The sequence below is a fragment of the Lineus longissimus genome, chromosome 17, assembly GCF_910592395.1.
Source record: "Lineus longissimus chromosome 17, tnLinLong1.2, whole genome shotgun sequence".
Taxonomy (NCBI): domain Eukaryota; kingdom Metazoa; phylum Nemertea; class Pilidiophora; order Heteronemertea; family Lineidae; genus Lineus; species Lineus longissimus.
Window position 1 is genome coordinate 16,274,378 of NC_088324.1, and position 27,525 is coordinate 16,301,902.

The 27,525-nt window shown below is 43.8% G+C and overlaps 3 protein-coding genes across 9 annotated transcripts in view; 1 reads left to right on the forward strand and 2 right to left on the reverse strand.

Annotated features, from left to right (window-relative positions):
* LOC135501831 (uncharacterized) overlaps positions 1-24,395 on the forward strand; it is a 78,535-nt gene extending 54,140 nt beyond the window's left edge. For 2 of the 4 annotated variants that reach the window (XR_010449651.1, XR_010449649.1), the window contains 3 exons: positions 424-711; positions 5,687-5,778; positions 9,753-10,195. The gene's annotated coding sequence lies outside the window, so the exon portion shown is untranslated. Of the gene's footprint in view, positions 1-233; positions 340-423; positions 712-5,686; positions 5,779-9,752; positions 10,196-24,357 lie in introns of those variants that run through there. The other 2 variants (XR_010449650.1, XR_010449648.1) reach the window with 2 other exon arrangements.
* Positions 769-2,733, reverse strand: LOC135501833 (multifunctional methyltransferase subunit TRM112-like protein). Of its 2 annotated transcripts, XR_010449652.1 has the most exons (5): positions 2,555-2,733; positions 2,180-2,281; positions 1,823-1,915; positions 888-1,147; positions 769-849 (listed from the first exon to the last, which is right to left on the reverse strand). XR_010449652.1 is itself a non-coding variant. In XM_064794201.1 (4 exons), exons 1-4 carry the CDS (start codon positions 2,630-2,632, stop codon positions 1,046-1,048), a joined length of 375 nt encoding a protein of 124 aa, XP_064650271.1. In that variant the 5' UTR covers positions 2,633-2,733; the 3' UTR covers positions 769-1,045. The 2 variants fall into 2 exon arrangements, 1 of the variants encoding a protein (XP_064650271.1); XM_064794201.1 differs by having other exon boundaries at positions 769-1,147.
* On the reverse strand, positions 5,889-17,723 carry LOC135501832 (uncharacterized). Of its 3 annotated transcripts, XM_064794199.1 has the most exons (7): positions 12,937-13,242; positions 10,776-11,684; positions 9,358-9,436; positions 9,039-9,077; positions 7,878-8,201; positions 7,357-7,465; positions 5,889-6,978 (listed from the first exon to the last, which is right to left on the reverse strand). In XM_064794199.1, the coding sequence occupies exons 2-7, from the start codon at positions 10,920-10,922 to the stop codon at positions 6,735-6,737; spliced, it is 942 nt and encodes a 313-aa protein (XP_064650269.1). In that variant the 5' UTR covers positions 10,923-11,684; positions 12,937-13,242; the 3' UTR covers positions 5,889-6,734. The 3 variants fall into 3 exon arrangements, with proteins under 3 accessions (XP_064650269.1, XP_064650268.1, XP_064650270.1); XM_064794198.1 differs by lacking the exons at positions 10,776-11,684; positions 12,937-13,242 and adding an exon at positions 16,785-17,723; XM_064794200.1 differs by lacking the exon at positions 12,937-13,242 and having other exon boundaries at positions 10,776-12,106.
* Positions 24,396-27,525: the final 3,130 nt, after the last annotated feature.

Here is a 27,525-nt window from a genome sequence, read left to right on the forward strand (position 1 = left end):
GGATGGGGGAGGCACATGAATATCCACCAACTATGTCTTCTGACATCATAATTCTTTCATTCGTTCTTGATTTCCAGTCATTTGGACTGATCAGCAAAGAGATGTCCCAGATTGAAGACCTCTGTAGCAAACAACGACCTCAGCAGCTGATAAAGAACCAAGAGCAACAAGCGGAGTGGCTTATTTTAGTGTTATCAACTATATGATTGAAAAATATTTTTCATTTCATAAAGCAACCACTAGTGCGTCTGTTGGTCACGCACACTCCGAAGACAGTCACAACCCTGGAGGAGACACTTTAGCTTGTGCGAATTAGATCTGAACTGAACTGTTATCATGGTGAGTGTCATGTGATATCCTGTTCGTCTCTGGTCATCTCTAATGGCACATGGCTGAATTTGTCTTCTTTGACTTCCATTTCAGTGATGCCATGTTTATAGTTGGTTGCCATTCATGTCCCTAGCCTGGCCAAGACATGTCATAACTTGACAACACTGAAGATGGAGACACTCTACCAGTCTTCCTATTCATGCTCCCCAAGATGTCACAACCTGCTGATGTTGAAGTGGCCTCATCGAAGATGGTCTACCAGAACTAATGTCTCATAACCCAGGCGGGCCCAAGATCAGCCTGAGAAGACGAAAATCGGCGTACTTGACAAGATGGGCCTAAAGCAGTGAAAACCGAGAACCTTCTAATCAGACACGATCCGTAAGCATGAATATGCCACTTGATAGGTCTACATTACGAAACAAAACAAAGCATGGATACTTTTACAAAAATTTTACATTTATTTTCCACTTGTACAAAACGGTAGTTATAAGTTTATGTGACCCTGACCCCACTAACCTCATCCACTAAGTTTATGTGACCCTGACCCCACTAACCTCATCCACTGCACATGGTGTCATTCGAAATCCTTTTAAATGGTTATTTCGGAAACCACTAAAAAGGCTCACATTCATACATCCATGAATACTTTCTGTCCTTCAATATGTCTTAGGTAAGTCACTGAACACATCTTCCCCCCCCCCCACATACCCCACTATACCTCATCCTCATGTAAGAGCATGTTTGGAATACCGTTCCGTACTGTGAATTTTCTCCCTGTCTCCGGACACACCAGTTCTCCCTCCTTGATGTCGACCTGCAATCAACGATGAGATTCAGTATGACATGTTGATGATGATCGGTTCATTTACAAACGGTTACAGGTGAATACATGGTTACCATTGGTCACATAGTTTACTCTTGGTAACAAGGGTAAGCAACCTCTTTTGGGCTGCGACCCCATCCTCTTGTTAGGACATCCAGACATGTCCCCAGGTGGCCTTCCTCTCGTACCTACCACAGACATGTTCCCAGGTGGCCTTCCTCTCGTACCTACCATAGACATGTTCCCAGGTGGCCTTCCTCTCGTACCTACCACAGACATGTCCCCAGGTGGCCTTCCTCTCGTACCTACCACAGACATGTTCCCAGGTGGCCTTCCTCTCGTACCTACCACAGACATGTTCCCAGGTGGCCTTCCTCTCGTACCTACCACAGACATGTCCCCAGGTGGCCTTCCTCTCGTACCTACCACAGACATGTCCCCAGGTGGCCGTCCTCTCGTACCTACCACAGACATGTCCCCAGGTGGCCCCTCTCTCGTACCTACCACAGACATGTTCCCAGGTGGCCTTCCTCTCGTACCTACCACAGACATGTCCCCAGGTGGCCGTCCTCTCGTACCTACCACAGACATGTCCCCAGGTGGCCTTCCTCTCGTACCTACCACAGAGTAGAGATTATCACAAAAGAAGACGAGAAGCAAACAAACCTCCAATAAAACATGATGCGCTTTCTTTAAGAATTCCTCACAAGTTCCATAATGTTCCACAGGTTCTTTAGGAAGGTCACCGAGATGTCCAATCTGAAATATATGAGAGTTGAGTAACAAAACTAGAACCTATAAGAACTCACTTCAGAACAGACGTTCTGTTGAGAACAAAATGCATCGAAACTCGATGCCCACAGTCTCATACTGTACTGTTGCACAAAAGTGACTGATCTGAAGTAGGCCGTAAACTTCTCACCGTGCAGGCATATTCAGCTTTACAATTCAATTATAACATATTTCATCTTTACAATTCAATGAACTGAAACTACGCGTACTGGCATGTCAACACATACTTACACTATCCGCAGCTTGATAGAGAGCTTGCCATTCAATGCGTGGGATCAATCGCGCTATGGCTTCAGAGTTGAACTCTTCTTCTTTCACATCAATTTCTTTGGCCTGAAAGTGAAAGATGTGGGCACGAAAATTGTCAACAAAGCACGTCGATCGCAATGACATGTTTTTAATTCAGCGCATGCGCAATAGGCATCGACACGGATTGTTGATGATCTAACCTCTACCATTTTGTTACACCCTGTATGTAGTGTCCATCACTGTGCACGTAGGCCTATATATATGTACATGTGGATGTGCGTGGAAAATACATGAAATAATTGTAAGAGTTGAATTCCGTCCACTACCACAGAAAACCGGACTTTCGCGAACACTTACCACAATTTTCAGTGGGTAACCTTTAGTAACACCTTTAATGATATTCGATGTCAACATGTTATGCGTTATAAGCTTCATTTTAAGAAAGAATATCGACTTTCTTCTCTCAAAACATCCAGGATTGATTTTGATTTTTCCATCAGTGGACGACTCAGCGCCACCACGCGGGGCCTAATTGTACTAGGCTAGGACCAATTAAACTCGCCCCAGTGCCGAAATTTAGGTCTCATTAGGGACTTTTTTGTATTCATGCGCGGCCAAGCCCTAACCAAAGTTCCTAAAAGATCATTGATTTCTTGGTTTTCACAGGACGCCAGTGTTGATTTGGCAGTTGTTTTGGAAAAGACATGTTTTTTGGAGTTTCTGAAATTGGAACGCTACTCAATAGGCGGCCAACAAGAAACTACGCATTTTACTGTTGTTGCCGATGTATGTGAACACTGAACTTGGGATGTGCGTCGGCCCCGTGTTGAAAAGCCGTCAAGTGCCAGTTGGTGCGTTTTCGCCGATTTGTGCAAAATTCAACATATCTTAAAAGTTTAATGGCCCAATTGGGGATGGTGAACAGATCTAGGAAAAAATGCGACGCTTATGATTTATTTAAAGAAATAAAATGCCCGATTTAACATCCTGCAGGATCAGGGGAATCGGGCGTTTCCAGTGATATACAACGCAAATGGCATGCAATCACTTTGGAAACGCATTTTAAAATAGATGTTACATCCTGTTAATGGGGCACGTCATCATCGCGTACATTTGGGAAAAACTCCCTAACGAGACCTTAAGCGTTGGAAGGAACGAAATCAGCGCCTCTAGTGTCAAGATTGTCAGACCCACCCTCGCTTTCACGTTGCTCCCATGATTACCATTGGGCCAATATAGTGACTCAACAAACAACTGATAAATTAACACTGGCATACTGTGAGGATGTTTTTTTAGGAACTACGGTTAGCCGCGTATGAATACAAAAAAACTCCCTAATTAGACCTTTAACCATGATGAAAAACAGGAAAACCCTCGGTGTAAAAATAGGTTGACGTCACAACGCTGCGATTTATTTTTTCACACCAGGTGCGGCCATTTTGTTTTCCATATATGGCATAATTTATGCAGCATCGTCATTGCATGTAGAATGTACGTTTTTCGAGAAAAAAATTGGGATCCTTGCGAGAGCTAAGCGAACTAATTATCGCGCGCTAAAACAAAAGGTAGGTCATTCAGTGCGGTGACCGGCGCGCGAACTCAATGGGGATTTCCAAAACCAAAAACGTCAATTCATTCGTATCAATAAATGAATAAATTATGACGCGTTTGCCATATATGGAAAACAAAAGGGCCGCACCTGGTGTGAAAAAATAAATCGCCACAACGCTTGCCAACCAATCATTTTCGCAATGGGCACCTCACACTTCGTCCCTAAATTGCGCGAGGTACCAATTCCCCCTTTGGGGACGAAGTATTGGTCTCTTCAATATCGCCACTTCAGCGCCTCCCCGTGGGGCCTAATGGCATTAGGCTGTTGCACCAATGTTTAATCACTACTAGAATAATACCCGTGGCGCGGGTTGTTTTAGGGTGCCGGGTGTTGGCTAACTGTGGGGTTGGGGCAATTTGGGTCAAATGAAATGATATGTCTGGGGGTTGTGATGTTGTCTTGATTTTGATGATTGGGACAATCTGGGTGCTCCACCACTCTTCAAAGTGGTCTCGAGTTATTTTGACGAACTATTTCGCGAATGGTAAAGAGGCAATGACGTGAAGTTACGAACTTAGTATGAAATGCCGCGAGCATAGTGGGTGGCAGCGCGATTTATTTTTTCACACCAGGTGCGGCCATTTTGTTTTCCATATATGGCATAATTTATGCAGCATCGTCATTGCATTTAGAATGTACGTTTTTCGAGAAAAAAATTGGGATCCTTGCGAGAGCTAAGCGAACTGATTATCGCGCGCTAAACAAAAGGTAGGTCATTCAGTGCGGTGACCGGCGCGCGAACTCAATGAAATTGCCCCTTATGTTAATGAGTATGCCCATATATAGAAAGAACAAAAAATGCTATTTCTCCGAGATCGCTGCAAAGTTTACCCATTTAACTCGGCGAGGACCATCTCCATATCAACCACGACTTTCAGGAAAAGTTTCGAGGTCATTCGATCTGAACTGACGGAGGAGATGTGTGACAAACTATTTCAGCTCTACGTCCATTGTAGTGATCACAAGAAACTTGTAAAACATTTTCCAGCCAAAATATGACATTTTTTCTCGATAGAAAATTTTAAAAATGTTTTCAAATTTTAGCAATATTATGCATTTTTAGAACAATTTTGATTGGCTACATGATTCGCGGCAGGCGACAACATTGATGCGGCTAAAATGGAACTACAAGTTCGCTATTCCGCTGAGTATGCCACAAAATGAAGTTAATAAGAAATTGATTGTGTAATCCGTAGTAAAGTTGTTATCTTTACCTGGGGTGTTATATTTAGTCTCTGGCCAGTCCAGAGTATTTCTGTATAGGCCTATGTAGGGAATCTTGAATGTTACGACCTGGTGTTATGTAACTCTTTGTATCTCTTTGTATATAATGAGGCTGATGCCCAGTGTTCGGCAGTGCCATATAGACCGGTCAAGGAATAACAACACCTTCATATCGTCTCTATTTCGTTCACCACCGTATTGAAGAACTCGGGAGTTACTGCCAGCTAGGGGTCAGTGAATGATCAAATTATACGCCAAACGTTTTGACCGAAGAGGAATGAATACTCCAATCCATGCATGAGCAAGGGTTTGTTTACAAACGGAGGTAGGCCTATAGACAGTATACATGCTTCCCGAAATTGGTGGCTTGCATTGGAACTAACTTTTTCCCCCTTGTCCGTCATCAAAGACATTCAAGTGTGTTGGTCAACCATGACTATCTCCTTTGTCCCTCCATTATAAGTCCTAGTTCCCCCTTATGACATCACTATTTTGGACACTCAGCGCCCCATTTGATTTCTGGAAAGGTGTATACAATGCTGTACACAAGACTGAAGCGGTGATTCGAATTGTGGGCAGGGGCTGAAGGTTTTGGAAGTGGGAAGGGGCTGAAGGGGACAGGTGTTCTGACATAGTTTTGCTCTTCGTTATAGCTCCCCAACAATGTGATACATGTAATTGTTACCACAAAGCAGCTGTATGGAAGGTTTCATCTCAACCTTGACACCTGATGCCCATATCAATGGTGAGTAGGCTCAGCTTACATTATGTTCTCACATTATCTATCAATAACATAGAATGTTTGAATCAAAATGATTCATTGTGTGTTTGTATATGTTCAACTTAAAAGTAGTGTCCAGAAAAAGAACAACTCCATTGTGAGTTTTATATATTTCATCATTGCAACATTTTTCAAAAGTGGAAGTGTATAATTCAATACATCTACAGTGCACAATGTCTAGATATCACAGATATGCCTTGGAATACAAGTTTTTGCTATACAAAGTGAATTTGGTGAAGAGTTGAAGAACTAAACGGTATTTTATTATGGGTTGTTCTGCTTGTGAGGTTATTGTTGTGCTGTGGCTAAAACTCAATGAGCACACAGGAGCTTATTCCTTCTTTTTCCCTCGGTTCTGTAGTCTTAGCAAAACATCAAATTCTTGCTTCACATGACAGATTATACTACTTTTTAAAGATTTTTGTTGATTCTTAAAGCTTTGACCAAAGTGTTAATTTCTCTTCTCTGTGGTGCACTATCCTCTAACAGCATTTAAATACCAATAATCTTGTTTACGGTCGGTCTCAATGAAAAGAAATTTAACTATTCAGGGAACCATTTTGAGCTGTACACGCTTGTCATTATGTAAACTACCAGATGACCTCACACAATTGACCTCTTTTTGTATGTGATTTGTAATGAAGAGTTGAAGTTTTCGAAAAAGTCAGGTATATGAATTACTAAATGGATTGCCCTTGACAGGTCTCTGCCATAGGCTGTCCCGGCAAGGAGGTGAGACAAGCTGTTTATACTCATGATCATGTATTTCATGACTGCTCAGTTTCAAATTTCTGCCATGCTGTGTACAAGATGAGAGATGATACCTAAATGAGATAAAGTCATCTACTAGATCCTCCTTTTTAGCATCCGAAAGTGGACAAAAAATTGTCTAAATACATGTACGTGTTGTTTGTAATGGTTCACATTCCCCAGTCTGGATGAATTGTATAGTGTCTCGGGATTGATTTCTGTGAATCAATATAGATGGCGGTTCTGTTGTTTACGCGGTCAGTGTCTCTGTAATCGGGCATGTGGTGCCAAGTAGTGTGCTGCCAGCGATTTCTCCGCTCCTCTGATGGGTATAGCTGGATGGTTTTCAAACCCTTCCTGTCTGATTTCATGGGGTGTCCAGGATGAGACTGGCTCACTCCATGTGCCTGCCCGCTGAAAAACAAATTGTGGCAGGTCTTACTGATGATCTTCATACAGGTGGGTTTAATTCATATGAGGTGCATCTCGCCATCTGAGATGTGTACCTGCTTGCAGTCAATGATCTCATGCCCTGCTGTTGGAATCATAGGTGCTATAATAAGTTCTGGAACAATCATCACAAATCATGCTGTATACTGAACAAGAATTATTCCAATAGAAAAAGCCGAAAAACCTCTATCGCTCTCTGTGCTTTGTTAAGTCAAACTGTCGCTTCATGACTTGAGTTTCGAAGTGAGATGAGACCTGGTTCAGCCTTTCTCTCCTTAGCAACAATATCCCCCATTCTTAACTAACTCTAGTATCTCCTTCCCCGTGTGTTAACTGACATACCTTTCTAATTGTGATAAAACTTGGTTCAGCCTCTTCTTCTTATCAGCACTATCCCCCATCATCTTCGAGGCGGACGCTGTCTGGAAGAACTCTAGGGCTAAAGCTCGTTCTGGAAAAATGTTGAACAGTGATGTAATGATACATGTACACACTTCCCTATAGCAATTTAAGGTGGTTCTTAATTTAGAAGTTAGGTTTCTTTTGTCGCGATATTGAGATAAGTTGAAATCTACACGTGTTTGGTTTATGATGAAGACTGCCCCTATTAAAAAGTCTGAAACAGCAATCTTTATTCACTTTGTCACTCCGGTATTTGGCATTTATTATTGAGGTTTCGCAACCACCCGGTTAGGCCCTACGACGACGTTTATCTATTGTGTGAGTTCACCCGAACAATAGATAAACGTCGTCGTAGGGCCTAACCGGGTGGTTGCGAAACCTCACTATTGTTTCAGTGCTTTGACAGTGACTACTTGTAACAGTGTGATGATCTCTTTTCTGTCTGACATGACTGTACGAACCTTCATCTGTAGCATCATCCAACCACCTGTTGACAGCTGTTTTAGCATCAGCCTTGTACGTCTTCCTTGGTTGGCCAGGTCCTTGCTTGCCAGCCCTCTGAGCTGCCAATACAGCCTTCTCTATTGCCCGCCTCTCACAGGGGGCAGCACTCTCTAGAAGCTGCTCAGCCTTCCTCTGGAGTTGGGGATCTAGCGAGTGCCTGATGGCCTCTTGTGCTGGCCCTCTCACTAACAGTTTGGCAGGAAGGCGGGGTGTGGCAGACTTTGTTGGAGTAATAGTCTTGGCCGGTGTAGGCACTGGTGTGCTGTTCACGAGATCAGGAACTGTCAAGTAGAGAATGACAGAAATTACTACAAGCTCGAAGGACAAGTCACAGTATTCTGTACTCATTGATTGCTGAACAAGCATCGTATACATTGTCTATTGTACTTAACATTGGACTATTGTTTGCTGAGATGGGCCTCCTTGTAGGATAGTGGTTTTGTTCGGTCTTAAAGTCTGTCTTGATTCAAGTCAAAAGCAACTCTTGATTGCAATGCTCCCATATTTTTCTCTGATAAAACAATGGGTGTTCAGCGACTACCTGTCTGATATCATCTTTGCCAGGTGGTGATCATCAGCTAAATCGTGGCTACTTTTAACAGTACAAGACTGTCGCCACATAAAACTCGCCTGTACACATTTATAAATAGAGACTTTCTTGGTGGATCAACAGGGTGCAGCACTTGACAACCTAAACCAGTATTAGACTGCTTTAAACGACACAAGACATTCATTGCCAGTATACATACAGTACAATTCTGTCTCGTGATGTTTCTTTCCTACCACCGGGACGGCGACTAACATGCAAGAGAACTGATCAATGTGGTCGATGAAAGGAGATCAGAAGAGTGGTTTAAATGTCGACACGGACTGGAAACATTTGTGTTGTGAAGTCATGCATTACTCATAGTATCGGTACTACTCATGGCCAAAAAGACTGATCATCTGCTCTCTCCGCTCAACAGCACTGGGTAGTTCTTCTGAATATACTGGTTAAACACCCGTTATACTAATAGACTCACCCAAACTATTATATCTGGTGAAATGTGGTGGGGCAGGTCACAAATATCTCTGACAAAGGTTTCAGGGTAACCATGTTATTGTGGCACAATACTTACTCTTCGGCAACTGTTCTGACTGTACAGATAGCTTGCTGGCTGAAAACAGAAACAGTTTTGTTTTCATTGTCACTGGCTGGAAACAGATCTAACCCTTCACACCACTTTGCCAATTCTCCAGACCCATCTTGGTGTCTCCATGTAATGGCTGTCTTTGCCTGATTTGTCCATCTCGGTGCCTTTGCCTAAATTTAACCCCACAATTAGCACTGTCAGTCTTTACCAATCTTATATTGAGGGAAGACCCCGAGATTGTAATGGTTCCTCACTCCTGCCTGTAGGTTGGGGATTTTAGACTTTCACTCAAGCTGGTGTTTACCTGCACTTGCCCTGGTGCTCGCCCTGGCTGAGCCATCATTTGAGACAACACGCTCTGGGATCTTCCAGTTCATAAACATCTGCAAAGAGAAAGCAGAAGAAAAGATTGTGAGAAAAGTTGAACTGCTCAACATTGTCAGGGCGAATTGGACAGACAATGTAATTGACAGTAGAAAGGTGAAATCTGTTTTGCATGTTCAGTTGGTATATACTGGTACACTGCCACTACATGTATGATCTGCAATTATTTATTTGATTTTTTGTTTCTTTTTGTTTCGTTTCATTTCACATTGATCACATACTGGTACACTGCCACTACATGTATGTCTGCAATTATTTATTTGATTTTTTGTTTCTTTTTGTTTCGTTTCATTTCACATTGATCACATGGAGCAGCATGTTCCTCCGGTAATGCACAGAAGTAACGCACATTATCTGGGAATACAGGATAACAGTTACCTCGATGCAGTCAACAATAAGCTGGAATCTCATTGAAATGGACTTTATGTGCTGGTCTTGCTGGATGACTGAATCTTGAGAAGCCATGTGTATTCAGATTACTTAGGCTAATAGACCACAGTTCCCATGACAAGATGATTGTGAACTGACAATATGAGTGTAAGGATCACAGTTATATTGGTGTTAAACTGGAACCACCGTGATGTTGGTGTTAAACTGCTTGTGTCATTTTTGGGTACGGTATTCTGAGTTTGGCTGTTTAGAATGATTAGCAGTCGACACATGGTTAAGTTATATTGAAATGTAGCTTTGGATTAGCTTGTTTACAGCGTTAGCAGAATAGCCTTGTCAACAGCACCTTATTAGTCTTTTGTTTGTTTATTAAATATATTTTATTCAAAACTTATTCCTTTATTATTTCTTTGATTCATTTCATTTCACTTAACACAGCACACTAGCAGAACTTCAATGCTCATTATGGAACATTAACTTCGGATCGGATACAAATAGAACCGAAGGATGAAACGAAAATGTTATGAACGGTAAACGTGAATCACGGAAAAACGTGACTCAAACAATCAGGATTTTTCGTTTTGGCCCCGACTGAACTAATGGGATTATGTTACATCCAACAGATTATGTTATGCTCAAGCCAAGCTCCTATGATGATAATGATGGGACATTCTGGCGCGTCTCCACTGACCGAATTGTCTTCCAAAACATATCCCCCCTCGCCCCACATTGCAAGAGATGGCCAGGAACTGGGCACAACCGGTGTGGGTGCACCTAATAGGACAGGACCAGTCGGTCTGGCTTCAGTAACAAGCGAGCCAAGGTCCTAAAGCAATGATCCAGTCAAACCACTAGAAATCATTAACAAGCCCCCATTTGGGTAGAATTGGCTCTCGTCCTGTTGCCACATTTTCAACTAACATACAATGTATTTCAAAGAGTGCTTACATATTTCCTTCCATTCCATTCGACGGCAGAGCGTCCACCCAACATGCCCCCTTTCTCCCCCGGCACCACTCCACGAATCTTGACGGCGATGCGTCGCTCCCCTTGGAACAGGAGGCACCAGCGCTTCGGCGTGATCTCTAGTTGCATATTGAGTTATGCTAATCACTTCTGTAACATCAAATATTTACTCCCCTCACAGGGCAGCCAATAGATTTCAGTGGTCGCCTGTGTCGATAGACTGGAGTCCATTTCCAAACATCCGCCTCGTGTTGACAAAGAGACACTTTATGTCAAGTGAGGTCTGGTGTTGCTATATTTTCTTCACCTAATCCTGATTAAGTAAGATAAGACGTCTTTGCTTCCCCCTAAGGAAAACTGGTAAAGTGTATTAGAGTTTAGTCTTCGTTCGGTTTGAATGAGGTATTTAGTTTATCCAAGTCCATTCCCTGTCAGGACGTATGCTCCATTAATCACTTGTCATTTCATTCGATCTTAAACCTTGTCAAAATGATGCCCAATCAGTGAGTGTCTTCATACGTCTTTGTTAGAAGGACCAAGCATTTACAAGCTAAATGTTGTAAGGTCTGAAATGGATTGGGAGTACCACCTTCCTCCCTCTCTTCGTTTTGACTATTCCACTAATGATCAAAGTTCTAGAATATAATGCTTGTGCAATGCATTCCACAAGTCTCAAGTCCTCTTGAAGTTCACACTAATCCTCCAAAAATATTGGATTCTAATCCAAAAAACGAACGACAGATTCCTGGGGTTGAGTCATTTTCAATTCTGCAATGTTCCCCTCGATTTGTCAACACTGAGCTTATAGTCCCTCGTTACTCAGCTCCATGCTGGGTCACCAACAAAGTCTTCAAAAGTTCACATAAAACCAAATCTTTAGTATTATGCTGGCTATTAACATTTACCGTTATGATAGCTTGATTAAGCTAAATTGAGGATGCGTGAAATCTCCCCCGAACAACGCCGACGGGCCGGGTTTCGATAATCACGAGGCGAGACAGTCGGGCATGTGAGTTCTTCTTGTGAGCTCAATTAAACTCGTTTTAATTCCACAAACTTGGGGCTGGTCACGCCCACATGGGTCCAATTACGAACCCCAGTATCAGGTTAACTGAGGGCAGACGTATCATGTCATATCCTCTTGTCTTGTTCAATCAAAGGTTAACATTCAATTATCGTAAAGATATCAATTTCGACGAAGCTAATTTATCTGGACAACGCTTTTTGCTGATGCAAATGTTTGCTAGTATTGTTCACCTTAAAGCTGAACTGCATGCACAAAACCAGAGCGTCCCATGTGGCAATAGTAAGAAATTCAAATGATCGAAAGGTCCTTCTGAATACGGCCTGAAACATGATAGACCTCGAATGCTTCGATGCGCTTGATTTCACAAACCAGCAAGCCGTGGGACGATGCGGACCTTCGCAGAGAATTCTGGAAGGAAAAAAATAAAAAGGTCCTCTCATCGGGACTCGAACTCGAGACCTCTGGTTTTGTTTGCCAACACTCTTATCCTCCGCGGCCACTGGGCTGCTTGAAATACCTGTCGTTTTATACGCCTTTATAGAATGTGCAAACATTTGTGTGTAATCTTTGTTCAACATCTTTGAGTGGCTTCCAGTGGGCAACTGCAGGAAGAAAGTCATTTTTTCTTTGCTGTGCGTGATTATGTATGCGGAGTCTACGTTTTCTCTCAGCAATGTTCACCTTTGTCTTGGTATCTTCTTCTATTACATGTACTTGAGAAAATTTCTCGTTCATCTCTCAGAAATAAAGCATAATCGCCATTCATATAAGACATATTTGCTGGCAGCAGTTTACAGGAAAGCCCCCCCCCTAGCTCAGACGGTTAGAGCGTTCGTATTCTGAGCCCGAGTTTCCAGGTTCGAATCCCTGGAGAAAATTTTGATTTTTTTCTCTTCCATAATTCTCCGAGACTGTCCGCATCGTCCTGTGGCTTGCTGGTTTGTGAAATCAAGCGCATTGAAGCATTGGAGGTCTATCATGTTTCAGGCCGTATTCAGAAGGACCTTTCGATCGTTTGAATTTCTTACTATTGCCACATGGGACGCTCTGGTTTTGTGCATGCAGTTCAGCTTTAAGCCTAAGGCCTAATCCTGTTCCTAAAGGAAAACTACAGACCACTGCATGCAACTGCTTCTATACAAGCACATCGGCTGTTTTTCACGTGTAATTAACCGCCTGTGCCCAAAACCGTCACCAAGCTTCACAGTCTTATCCACGTCATCTCATGCCAAAAAAAGCTTCAGGAATTTAGGTATAAAGAAATACTTCGCTGCTCGAAGAATGTCAGCCTTTGAGATAAAAGCGGGAAGGAAGCCATGCATCCTCAGTCTACCTTTTGATACAAGTTTTGCAAATCATATATCTATTCCAGAGAATCAGTATCCAACCGCGTTCTAAGTCATAATGATGTGGCCATATTTCGCACCAACGATCCTTCTTCCATGGATTAATACCGCCAACTCATCGATCACAATCGCTTTGAGAATTTAAATCTCGTGTTCCTCTGCAAACTTTCTCCCAGTGCCCAGCGGGGTAAAGCAAAAGAGCATTGTCGTTACTGGCCTCAAGATGTAACACGTGGTCGCCATGCCACAGTTCAAAACTTGCTTAAAATAATATTATTGGTCCTCATGCTTAAAAGGTGTTACATTTTCCATAATATTAAAAACCATTAGTTCGAATACTTCCATTGAAATGGAAAAAGAATTAGGGCCTATTTTTTTATTCCTCTGTTTATTGATATTTCATGACCACGCGAGTGATGGTGTCCTCGATGACACACGAAAGATGCACAGTTCTGTGTCATATACCTCTGTCTCTAGAATATGAGGACTCCTCCAGAGAGTGCAAGGGCTCCCCCCCGTTGAGACCCCAACCTATAGAGACCCCTATCTCTAAGATATGCAATACGATTACCATCTCCTCCAGAGAGTGCAAGGGCTCCCCCCGTTGAGACCCCAACCTATAGAGACCCCTATCTCTATGATATGCAATACGATTACCATCCTCTCCAGAGAGTGCAAGCCCCCCCCCCCCCCGTTGAGACCCCAACCTATAGAGACCCCTATCTCTAAGATATGCAATACGATTACCATCCTCTCCAGAGAGTGCAAGCCCCCCCCCCCCCCCGTTGAGACCCCAACCTATAGAACCCCTATCTCCAAGATATGCAATACGATTACCATCTCCTCCAGAGAGTGCAAGCCCTCCCCCCCCGTTGAGACCCCAACCTATAGAGACCCCTATCACTAAGATATGCAATACGATTACCATCTCCTCCAGAGAGTGCAAGCCCCCCCCCCCGTTGAGACCCCAACCTATAGAGACCCCTATCTCTAAGATATGCAATACGATTACCGTCTCCTCCAGAGAGTGCAAGGGCTCCCCCCCAGTTGAGACCCCAACCTATAGAGACCCCTATCTCTAAGATATGCAATACGATTACCGTCTCCTCCAGAGAGTGCAAGGGCTCCCCCCCCCCCCCCCCAGTTGAGACCCCAACCTATAGAGACCCCTGTCTCTAAGGAAGAGTGCGTCCCAAGCCGCTAAACGTAACCGATATAGGACATAATTCATGAATCTATTTTTTACTTCCGATTCAACCACTCCTCAATATGAATATGAAATCCGTGAAACAATTCATGAACCAGTCGAGGCCTAATATGAAAATAATAAGTTCCAATCCCTGTTCATCGCAGCAGGTTAAGGATCAAATACTTAATGCATGGATAATCCGCTTCCCCTCACCGACTAGTTGACAATTCTTCTCGCCCCATAAGCCTCGCCCGATGTCAGACTATTGCGTCATGTTTCACTTGTTATGGATTTAATATTGGGATGATGTGCCACTCAAGAGATGCAGCGGCCAAATGGGTCAGATGAAAGTGCCTGAAGTGATCAAGCGGTGTCTCTTGGGTGGACCGCCTTTTAAACCCGAGCAAGTTCTCTTGTAGAGTCACTTATAACCCTCTCTCTTGCACATCACACAGGATGGCTATGAGATCGTGCCGTGACAGAGAAGCTCGTCATCGATAACTCAAATACAATGTAATAAATCAGTAGCCCATTGAAATGGGATTCGAAATTTTTATTTTCACGAGATTTTCAACACGTGTTTGGCTTCAAACAATCACAATTTTTTTTTTAGTTTTGGCAGATAGCGAGACATTAAGGAATTAGGCCTCCTGCTGAGTGAAACTCTAACTGTGGTGCTCATATGGTTAATGTGAACTGACAAAAACTAACATTTTATCAAACAAGAAACTGCCAAGATTAACAGCCTGTTCTAAAGGGTGGAAGAGTTATGAGAACTCGGGTAAGAAGCCATAATCATAATCATGTCAAGCAGCAGCCCGTGGGGGCAGCACTGGGCAATCAAATATGGCTTCCTCAATAGTCTTCAATGCTCTGATCAATGTTCAACAACAAGACAGTTACTGACAATACATCTACGCCCAAGGAAACCAAACCCCGTGCGGCAACAAGACGAAACTGTTACTAACAATACATCTACGCCCAAGGAAACCAAACCCCGTGCGGCAACAAGACGAAACTGTTACTAACAATACATCTACGCCCAAGGAAACCAAACCCCGTGCGGCAACAAGACGAAACTGTTACTAACAATACATCTACGCCCAAGGAAACCAAACCCCGTGCGGCAACAAGACGAAACTGTTACTAACAATACATCTACGCCCAAGGAAACCAAACCCCGTGCGGCAACAAGACGAAACTGTTACTAACAATACATCTACGCCCAAGGAAACCAAACCCCATGCGGCAACAAGACGAAACCCAGAAGAGCACAATGTTATTATTAGCTACCGTTAAGCACATAAGTTGAATGCTGACAAACACCTTAATGTTTACCAACAAGAACATCGTCGAGAGAGAATGTTATTTTTTTCAAAAAAACGAAAAGAACGTTTAAAATGTGTGCAAATAATGAAACAAAACTTTTTAAAATGTTGTACTTACGATTCGGGTTAATCTTGTTTTTCACTTCAGGCAAAAAGATAGTGTATTTCACCCTCGGATGGTTTGAAAGTCTTGAAATAGTTTCCGTTTCTCAGAGCACTCTCACTGTTGGTATCCAGGGATTAATATGGATTTGCTTTCGATTGGGGCCTCAAGGGGGCTAACCATAGGCCTACATACAGATATGTAGTTGTTGCTATTGGGTCTTGGTGTTGTATTGTATGCCTACATGAAAGCCTAGGCAGATATTTTGTCACGATCTACTGTTTCTATTATTTAGACTCAAGACCGATCCAATGACAGGAATTCCAGATAGGAATCCTAAAGGCCTTAACAGCAATTTGCCCGACGCTTAAATGGGTTTATATGTGTTTCTTTGGGATATGTTGTCAATAGACGTTTTAAAAAACCTATACCGCGGTGACAATATAATGCATTGTGCACTTTTAGGGATGGAGTATCTGTATACGAGGCGATCAAGATGGGTACCTCGATCATGCGAAATGCTCGTTCATTAACACGAAAATGTCAATTCTTGAGCAGCTGTGAAGGTGCCGTTAAATATTTAGGCATTTATATTTCATAAGAGTTGTGGGGTGTCCCCTCGGGAGCCTCACTTCATTACCGGACTATCAGTACACCATTAGATAGTGGAAAAAGCACAAATCATGTCAGGTCTGCCGGACTAAAGAATATGATTGCAATATCAGTTCATAGAACTCTTTAACGGATTAGCCTCCTTTCAATATACATGTAGTTTTTTGTAAAGCGAGCTGAGTGATTTGAAAGATGATCGAAGGCTATTAACATCTTATCGTATCAATCTCGTGACTCATCGCTGAGCAAAGGGGAGACTGGTTTCCATTTACACCGGTTCTCAATCGTGCACTAAAAACAAGTGGACTTGACGTCCTTTGGTGCTCTAGGAAGGAATGATAGCGGATCTGTGTTCAGTCACCTCATGCTGAGCTTCACTAACCTACCTTTAGCTTCTTCTTCTTCTTATCCTTCCTGTCGTCTACAGGGTGCTCCCCGATCACCGGCCATCTCTCCTTCTCAACCACAACTTTGGCACGAGTCTTGTACCTTTCCTCATGCCAGTAACGACCATTAAAATCACTCTCATAGTTACTCATGTATCTCAAAGGCTGGCCATTCTGAGCATAATAGCTTCGATCTCTCTTTGCTGACTTGGGGAAGAGTCCTTTGGTGTCATTACAGATGTTCCTCAGTTCCCTTGCTAGGTAATTCCCGGTGAACTTGTCCAGGTTACCCTCGGATGCATTGACTAGGTCGGGGAATGTCAAGGTCACCGGCATCAAGCTTCCTCCTACTGCTGCAGCCATCTTGAAGAATCCCAGTGGATGCACTCACCTCTGTCGAGTTATTTGGAACTGTCGTATTTCTTGAGTGTAACCTGCCAGTAACCTTCTTTAGAACATGCAGCTGGTCGGAGTTATACGCTGACTTGTTGTGCTCAGTTCACGCTTAGATCAGTGACAAGGGGACAAAGGTTCGAGGAACATTTGAGCCAACTATCAACAAGATAGTTAACTTTCCAGTGTTGTCCCTGTTGGAAAGAATATGGCCTGTTTCTTGTTTTGGCAGTTGGTTAACCACTCCCTCGTTGGTATAAGTACCTGCCGTTACTGTTGCGTTGAAGACGGTGCTCCCTGCTGAGTCCTGGTGGTTAACACAGACTTGGCGCGTGTTTACTGAGAGTCGTGATTATTATAACGACTTGACTTGTCCTCCATCAACTGATATATGAACCAGGCTGACCCTTGTCGAACTTAGCTAATTACTTGACGTTTTCTTTGGGTAGAGTCACAATCTACAGACATGCACCACATGTATATCACTATCCATTACTCTTTCTCAAGACTGAAGATGATTGTAGCAAATCACCTATCCCATCTCATACAGGCCTACTTATACTGGCAGCAAAAAATCTCTATTCAACTCACAATCTCCATTCGATCATATCGATGTTGAGCATTAGTAGCATGCAATTAGTACTAGTACATCATTATAAACCAGTTATTAATGTCCCGTTGGGCCAGCCGAAGTGTGGCCATTCTTTATGTGTTTTTTTCCACCTTAGCTAGCGGGCGTCCTCGCGTTTAAAGAAAGCCATTAGTGCAACTAACCAAGCGTACAAACTTCAATACACCTAAACCATTCAATAAACTCACCATGTGGTTTATTGAACGTCCTTAGCAACCCATTGGTCTTTCAAGTCATTATTACCTTATCGTTCTGATCGAATGGACAGATATCAATAGGAAGTGACGTGGGAAGTTGATTAACCTTGATGTAAAATGCTTAAAACATTTCCTCTCCTCCTCCTCGTCGTCGTCGTCGTTGTCGTCGGCGTCGTCGTCGTCGTCATCATCATCATCATATAATTTCAAGATTTGGCGAGTTAGACCTAAGTCTAAAAGGTACACTTACTGCATGGGTTAGGGTGAGAATCATTTCATTCAGCATTTAACGGAAACGTTCGGAAATCTCCGATTCCCCTTGATTACGACGGCACGAAACACAGCATCACCGGCATCGACGCCAGAATTATTTCATTCGACATTTAGCGGAAACGTCCTCACCCTTTGAAGAGAACAACCTACTGTCATTGAGACAACCTGAATAGAGAGCTCCACATCCAGTACATCTCACCCTACTCTCCTTGAAACAACCTGGATAGGGAGCTCCAAATCCAGTACATCTCACCCTACTCTCCTTGAAACAACCTGGATAGGGAGCTCCAAATCCAGTACATCTCACCCTACTCTCCTTGAGACAACTTGGATAGGGAGCTCCAAATCCAGTACATCTCACCCTACTCTCCTTGAGACAACCTGGATAGGGAGCTCCAAATCCAGTAAATCTCACCTTTTTTGAAGAGAACAACATACTGTCTTTGAGACAACCTGAATAGGGAGCTCCACATCAAGGACATGGGTTAGGGTTAGGTCTAGGGCACTGATCCAGGACAGGTACATCTCAGTCTTTCGAGAGAACATCCTCTTGTCTTTGAGACACCTTGAATAGCAAGCTCTTCATCCATTACATCGCATCTTTTGAAGAGAGCAACCTACTGTCTTTGAGACACCTTGAATAGCTAGCTCCTCATCCAGTACATCTCACCCTTTAAAGAGAACAACCCACTGTCTTTGAGACAACTTGAATAGCTAGCTCCTCATCCAGTACATCTCACCCTTTGAAGAGAACAACCTATTGTCTTTGATACAACTTGAATAGCTTGCTCCTCATCCAGTTCATCTCACCCTTTGAAGAGAACAACCTATTGTCTTTGATACAACTTGAATAGCTTGCTCCTTATCCAGTACATCCCACCCTTTGAAGAGAACAACCTATTGTCTTTGATACAACTTGAATAGCTAGCACCTCATCCAGTACATCTCACCCTTTGAAGAGAACAACCTATTGTCTTTGATACAACTTGAATAGCTTGCTCCTCATCCAGTACATCTCACCCTTTGAAGAGAACAACATATTGTCTTTGATACAACTTGAATAGCTTGCTCCTTATCCAGTACATCTCACCCTTTGAAGAGAACAACCTATTGTCTTTGATACAACTTGAATAGCTAGCTCCTCATCCAGTACATCTCACCCTTTGAAGAGAACAACATATTGTCTTTGATACAACTTGAATAGCTTGCTCCTCATCCAGTACATCTCACCCTTTGAAGAGAAACAACCTTCTGTCTTTGAGACAACCTGAATAGGGAGCTCCACATCCAGTGCATGTCAGTCAATATCATCATGAAGAAAACCCCTTCACCCGCGAACTTTTCAAGCTGACGTACACACTGATTCCAGGTTTTCGAGCACTCCAGGGAATGGTTTGACTATCAGTCGGCGGAGCTTTCTAAATGAAATTGCCCTGTGCATTCGCACTTTCGGCTTCCAAAAGAATCGACTCGAATCTTAATTCAAATCTGCCATTGCCGACATCATTGGCGCCAAGAACTATTTCTTTTGACCCTGTTGACCTCGCTTCTAAAAATTTTGTTTTAAACATTTAAATCAACTGCAAACATTTTCAATAAAATCACCGAGCTATACATATACGATATATTAAGAAATATCTATAGTAATATTGAGTTATACGGTTACCTTGGAACTATTTGCACCCAATTACTCTTCCGCCAGCGTGACCTAGCCACAATCATGGCGCGTACCCTAAGGCCTGTCTTCAAAATGCCGAATATCTCACATCTAACATGAATGCCCTGATAGCTCAGCGGTTAGAGCGCTGCGCTTTAGATTGTGTGGTCACGGGTTCGAAACCCGGCGAATGTAGTTTTTCGTTTTTTTAAAAGGTCTTCTTTCCATTTTTCACCCATGAACGTTATCAGGCGCGGATTCGAATTAGATTCAAACCCTGGCGAATCTTATATCGTTTTTTTTAAAAAGCTTTCTTTCTACTTTCATCCATGAACGTTTTGAGGCGCGTATCCAAGGGGGTGCACCAGAGGCACGCCCCCTAATTGATATAGAATCTTTGAAATTGACCATGAAATTTTGGAACACACCTGTAGTGCAGCAATTTTGATGAGAAATGCAGTGCACGCTCCCTCTTCTTCCAGTTCCTGGATCCGCCAGCGCTCTCAAACCATCATCATTATTATCATTATCAATATTATCATGAAGAAAACCCCTTCACCCGCGAACTTTTCAAGCTGAAGTACACACTGATTCCAGGTTTTCGAGCACTCCAGGGAATGGTTTGACTATCAGTCGGCGGAGCTTTCTAAATGCAATTGCCCTGTGCATCCGTACTTTCGGCTTCCAAAAGAATCGACTCGAATCTTAATTCAAATCTGCCATTGCCGACATCATTGGCGCCAAGAACTATTTCTTTTGACCCTGTTGACCTCGCTTCTAAAAATTTTGTTTTTAAACCATTCAAACATTTAAATCAACTGCAAACATTTTCAATAAAATCACCGAGCTATATATATACGATATATTAAGAAATATCTATAGTAATATTGAGTTATACGGTTACCTTGGAACTATTTGCACCCAATTACTCTTCCGCCAGCGTGACCTAGCCACAATCATGGCGCGTACCCTAAGGCCTGTCTTCAAAATGCCGAATATCTCACATCTAACATGAATGCCCTGATAGCTCAGCGGTTAGAGCGCTGCGCTTTAGATTGGGTAGTCACGGGATCGAACCCCGGCGAATGTATTTTTTCGTTTTTGGCTCACCGTAGGGGAGTCTATACGATACCGCAGTGTCCGTCGTCCGGCGTCGTCCGTCGTCGTCGTCGTCGTCGTCGTCGTCGTCGTCGTCGTCGTCGTCCGTCGTATCCTATTTCAAAAACAGTGGCACGTTTTTTAACCGCTAGGCCTATGAACTTAAAACTTTGTACACATGACCCCCTAGGTCAGATGACCCGTGACACTAAATTTTTGTCCGATCTGATTCTCTACTTGGCCACCAGGGGGCCAAATGTGGATATCTAAAAAGTGTGATATCTCGCTTATTAGTGACTTGTTTTCGATAAAACTTTTGTGGTAGGTACTCATAGCAAGGATACATCATATATCTTACGGGTTTTTAATTTGATCTACTTTTCAAGGTCGCAGAGGTCAAATGGCGTGAATTGGCCGTTTGAGTGTAACTATGGCACGTTTCTCAACCACCAAAGCTATGAGCTTGAAACTTGGTACATACAACCCCCTATATCAGATAACCTCTGGTGCTGAATTTCAGCCTGATCTGATTCTTGACTTTGCCACCAGGGGGCCAAAACAGAAAAAGTAAGAAGTGCAATTAAGCCTGCTTATTAGCAAATTGTTTTTGATGAAATTTTTATGGCAGGGACCCCTAGCAAGGTTACCTCAGATGTTGCACGATTTTTCGGATTTGACCTACTTTTTAAGGTCGCAGAGGTCAAATGGCGTAAATTTGCTGTTTGAGTGTAACTATGGCACGTTTCTCAACCGCAACAGTTATTAACTTGAAACTTTGAACAAATGACCCCCTAGGTCAGTTGACCTCTTACACTGAATTTTGGTTCGGTCTGATTATTGACTTGGCCACCAGGGGGCCCAAACTCAAAACTCAAAAAGTGTGATTTCTCGCTTATTACTGATTTGTTTTTGATAAAAGTTTCATGGTAGGTACTCCCAGCAAGGATACATCACATATCTTACGGGTTTTTGATTTGACCCACCTTTCAAGTTCACAGAGGTCAAAGTTGAAAACTTTACTGTTCTTGGTACGTTTTGTCGTTGTTCAATGTAAAGAGTTTTAATTTTGTGTAATGATGCATTTAGAAGCCACTATTTGTATGCCAAGTTTCAGCCAGATCGGAATTCAAATATGGCCGAAATTGCATGTTTTGTGGGTTTTTCCTCGTATTGTGGCAATCCTAAGGTCGTGAGTTCAAACCCCGGTCAAGGACAGCCAAAAATATTTTTATTTTTCATCTTTTCCTTTTTTCTTTTCTGAGTTCTATCTTACATTTTCTTTATTTTTTGATTTATTTGGTGCCATAGATTTAATTAGGCGGCCATCTTGGAAATCGTTTTTTGCCGATTGCTGTAGTGTAACAAGTGATGAAATTGTTATGGTCAGGTGGATGTGTCTACATCACATATCACCCTGGTTTGTTATTTGACCTACCTGTCAGGGTCACTGAGGTCAAAGTTAAAAATATATTCACCGTGACCATTGTCATGGAGTGGCACGTTTCTTCACTATCATTTTCACCTAGACTCTACAAGCTTGGAACCACAAGTCTCGGATTCACCACTTGGCCAGGGCCGGCTCTGAACTGGTCACAGATGCATGTATAAATTATGAGAGGCCTACATACTGTAGCACTTTCTGTAACTGTCTACTAAAAATACTTACGGTGAGCACAATGGCCCCTGGCCGTTTCATTTTTAAAAGGTCTTCTTTCCATTTTTCACCAATGAACGTTATCAGGCGCGGATTCGAATTAGATTCAAACCCTGGCGAATCTTATATCGTTTTTTTAAAAAGCTTTCTTTCTACTTTCAGCCATGAACGTTTATCAGGCGCGTATCCAAGGGGGTGCACCAGAGGCACGCCCCTGATTGTTATAGAATCTATCTTTGAAATTGACCATGAAATTTTGGAACACACCTGTAGTGCAGCAATTTTGATGAGAAATGCAGTGCACGCTCCCTCTTTTTCAAGTTCCTGGATCCGCCAGCGCTCTTAAACCATCATCATTATTATCATTATCAATATCATCATGAAGAAAACCCCTTCACCCGCGAACTTTTCAAGCTAAGGTGCACACTGATTCCAGGTTTTCGAGCACTCCAGGGAATGGACCCATGGACATATATCGTCGTTGATGATGGAGAGAGCGGTAGCCGGTACATATTGAGCACGGTTCACTAGCAGTTCAATGTGCTCATGACGTGACGAGAGCAAATCTCACGGGTGGGGCGGAAATTCGCCATATTGCTGACATCATCGGCGCCAACAACTGTTTCTTTTGACCCTGCCGGAGTCTTTCAAAACAATAAATGATTGTGTCTGACCCTGCTGACCTCGATTTTGAAAAACTTTTTAAAAAGGTAATTCAAATGTTAAATCAACTGCAAAGATAATCTTTTATAACACTGAGGTATATACATACGATATGTTGAGAAAAATCTGTACAACTATCGAAATATACGATTACTTGGAACTATTTCGGCTTATCACTTTGCCACCTGCGCGACCTTGTCACTATTGTGGCGCGCTCGTTTGCATATCGCATAATAAGAGGCGAATAAAATCTCCATTTCAACATGAAAGCCTTGACGGTTCAGCGCTGAAGGTGTTTGACTGTGGATCGGCAGGTCACGGGTTCGACCCCCGGTGAATCTGCCAAATTTTTAATTTTTTTCTTCTTCCTTGTCTTGTTATCTAATCATCCATGTACAGATGTAAACATTTTCATTATCATCATTATCATACCCCGCACCCAAACTTTTCATACTCCAGCACATACTGATTCCGGGCGTTCGAGTACATGAATTATGAGGTAGATGTATTGTTTCAATCATCGCAAATCTGCCTAAAACGGCAAGTTTTCTCAGGTACGGGTACGACAGTGGCGTGCGTCTTTTTCATTGAAACGACCTCGCACGGCCGGCACCGACATATATCGTCGTTGATGATGGAGAGAGCGGTAGCCGGTACATATTGAGCACGGTTCACTAGCAATTTTGAAAAACTGCAGTCGTCGTCGTCGTCGTCTTTCGTCGTCGTCGTCTTTCGTCGTCGTCGTCTTTCGTCGTCGTCGTCTTCGTCTTTTGTCGTCGTCGCCTTTCGTCGTCTTCGACTTTTGTCTTTCGTCTTTCGTCGTCTCACTTTTTCCCTTAAAATGAACCAATATCACCAAAAACCGCAGTCACAAACATTTTTTTCACTTTTTTTGTGCTCAAAATGAACCAACATCACCAAAAACTGTCGTCGTCGTTGTCATCGTCGTCGTGCTGTTGCATACATTAGACATTTTGAACTTATATTCTGTGTTGTCTTTATTTCAGAACCAGTGGCACTTCAGTGGGCTGGTAAATATGGTTGGAAAGTTGAGGAGTCTGGCTGGATATTCGTTGCCAATCAAGATTCTTACATCAAAACAAAGAACATCACTGAGATTACATTTAAAAGTAAGTGAATCCTCTCAAAAATCTTCATGGATGAGATACTCCCATTACTCGTCGTCGTCGTCTTTCGACTTTCGTCGTTCGTTTTTCGTCGTCTTTCGTCTTTCGTCTTTCGTCGTCCGTCTTTCGTCTTTCGTCTCAGAAGACCATACACCCAGGACATATCAACTTGAGCGTAATTCTCAGACTCTGACCTATTGGCCTCAGGAATATCACAACAAGATTTGATATCACCCAACAAGCCAATATATTACACCATTCAACTCTATATAGCGAGATTGGGATTTTTATAGGAACTACTGTGCTGGGGGGGGGGGGATTTCCGGTACTGGTGTCTGCTACCATAGCAGGAGAATGACAATTATTACAGGTTAAACCCTTAAAGTCCAATCCCGTCGCAAATACCTCAATCCCATTTCAAATACCACCGATACCACTAACCCTAGGGCAACTAACCCTAGGGCAACTAACCCTAGGGCAACTAACCCTAGGGCAACTAACCCTAGGGCAACTAACCCTAGGGCAACTAACCCTAGGGCAACTAACCCTAGGGCAACTAACCCTAGGGCAACTAACCCTAGGGCAACTAACCCTAGGGCAACTAACCCTAGGGCAACTAACCCTAGGGCAACTAACCCTAGGGCAACTAACCCTAGGGCAACTAACCCTAGGGCAACTAACCCTAGGGCAACTAACCCTAGGGCAACTAACCCTAGGGCAACTAACCCTAGGGCAACTAACCCTAGGGCAACTAACCCTAGGGCAACTAACCCTAGGGCAACTAACCCTAGGGCAACTAACCCTAGGGCAACTAACCCTAGGGCAACTAACCCTAGGGCAACTAACCCTAGGGCAACTAACCCTAGGGCAACTAACCCTAGGGCAACTAACCCTATGGCAACTAACCCTAGGGCAACTAACCCTAGGGCAACTAACCCTAGGGCAACTAACCCTAGGGCAACTAACCCTAGGGCAACTAACCCTAGGGCAACTAACCCTAGGGCAACTAACCCTAGGGCAACTAACCCTAGGGCAACTAACCCTAGGGCAACTAACCCTAGGGCAACTAACCCTAGGGCAACTAACCCTAGGGCAACTAACCCTAGGGCAACTAACCCTAGGGCAACTAACCCTAGGGCAACTAACCCTAGGGCAACTAACCCTAGGGCAACTAACCCTAGGGCAACTAACCCTAGGGCAACTAACCCTAGGGCAACTAACCCTAGGGCAACTAACCCTAGGGCAACTAACCCTAGGGCAACTAACCCTAGGGCAACTAACCCTAGGGCAACTAACCCTAGGGCAACTAACCCTAGGGCAACTAACCCTAGGGCAACTAACCCTAGGGCAACTAACCCTAGGGCAACTAACCCTAGGGCAACTAACCCTAGGGCAACTAACCCTAGGGCAACTAACCCTAGGGCAACTAACCCTAGGGCAACTAACCCTAGGGCAACTAACCCTAGGGCAACTAACCCTAGGGCAACTAACCCTAGGGCAACTAACCCTAGGGCAACTAACCCTAGGGCAACTAACCCTAGGGCAACTAACCCTAGGGCAACTAACCCTAGGGCAACTAACCCTAGGGCAACTAACCCTAGGGCAACTAACCCTAGGGCAACTAACCCTAGGGCAACTAACCCTAGGGCAACTAACCCTAGGGCAACTAACCCTAGGGCAACTAACCCTAGGGCAACTAACCCTAGGGCAACTAACCCTAGGGCAACTAACCCTAGGGCAACTAACCCTAGGGCAACTAACCCTAGGGCAACTAACCCTAGGGCAACTAACCCTAGGGCAACTAACCCTAGGGCAACTAACCCTAGGGCAACTAACCCTAGGGCAACTAACCCTAGGGCAACTAACCCTAGGGCAACTAACCCTAGGGCAACTAACCCTAGGGCAACTAACCCTAGGGCAACTAACCCTAGGGCAACTAACCCTAGGGCAACTAACCCTAGGGCAACTAACCCTAGGGCAACTAACCCTAGGGCAACTAACCCTAGGGCAACTAACCCTAGGGCAACTAACCCTAGGGCAACTAACCCTAGGGCAACTAACCCTAGGGCAACTAACCCTAGGGCAACTAACCCTAGGGCAACTAACCCTAGGGCAACTAACCCTAGGGCAACTAACCCTAGGGCAACTAACCCTAGGGCAACTAACCCTAGGGCAACTAACCCTAGGGCAACTAACCCTAGGGCAACTAACCCTAGGGCAACTAACCCTAGGGCAACTAACCCTAGGGCAACTAACCCTAGGGCAACTAACCCTAGGGCAACTAACCCTAGGGCAACTAACCCTAGGGCAACTAACCCTAGGGCAACTAACCCTAGGGCAACTAACCCTAGGGCAACTAACCCTAGGGCAACTAACCCTAGGGCAACTAACCCTAGGGCAACTAACCCTAGGGCAACTAACCCTAGGGCAACTAACCCTAGGGCAACTAACCCTAGGGCAACTAACCCTAGGGCAACTAACCCTAGGGCAACTAACCCTAGGGCAACTAACCCTAGGGCAACTAACCCTAGGGCAACTAACCCTAGGGCAACTAACCCTAGGGCAACTAACCCTAGGGCAACTAACCCTAGGGCAACTAACCCTAGGGCAACTAACCCTAGGGCAACTAACCCTAGGGCAACTAACCCTAGGGCAACTAACCCTAGGGCAACTAACCCTAGGGCAACTAACCCTAGGGCAACTAACCCTAGGGCAACTAACCCTAGGGCAACTAACCCTAGGGCAACTAACCCTAGGGCAACTAACCCTAGGGCAACTAACCCTAGGGCAACTAACCCTAGGGCAACTAACCCTAGGGCAACTAACCCTAGGGCAACTAACCCTAGGGCAACTAACCCTAGGGCAACTAACCCTAGGGCAACTAACCCTAGGGCAACTAACCCTAGGGCAACTAACCCTAGGGCAACTAACCCTAGGGCAACTAACCCTAGGGCAACTAACCCTAGGGCAACTAACCCTAGGGCAACTAACCCTAGGGCAACTAACCCTAGGGCAACTAACCCTAGGGCAACTAACCCTAGGGCAACT

Bases quoted from the DNA above. Each gene is read 5' to 3' on its own strand.
- LOC135501833 (XM_064794201.1), bottom strand. From the start codon at position 2,632: ATGAAGCTTATAACGCATAACATGTTGACATCGAATATCATTAAAGGT. The intron at 2,282-2,554 runs GTAAGTGTTCGC...TTTCACTTTCAG, and splicing joins GTTACCCACTGAAAATTGTG to GCCAAAGAAATTGATGTGAA. The intron at 1,148-1,822 runs GTTTGTTTGCTT...CGTTGATTGCAG, and splicing joins CGCATCATGTTTTATTGGAG to GTCGACATCAAGGAGGGAGA.
- LOC135501832 (XM_064794198.1), bottom strand. From the start codon at position 17,147: ATGGCTGCAGCAGTAGGAGGAAGCTTGATGCCGGTGACCTTGACATTC. The intron at 9,078-9,357 runs GTAAACACCAGC...TTCTGTTTTCAG, and splicing joins GAGCACCAGGGCAAGTGCAG to CCAGCAAGCTATCTGTACAG. The intron at 7,466-7,877 runs GTTCGTACAGTC...ACATTTTTCCAG, and splicing joins GGATGATGCTACAGATGAAG to AACGAGCTTTAGCCCTAGAG.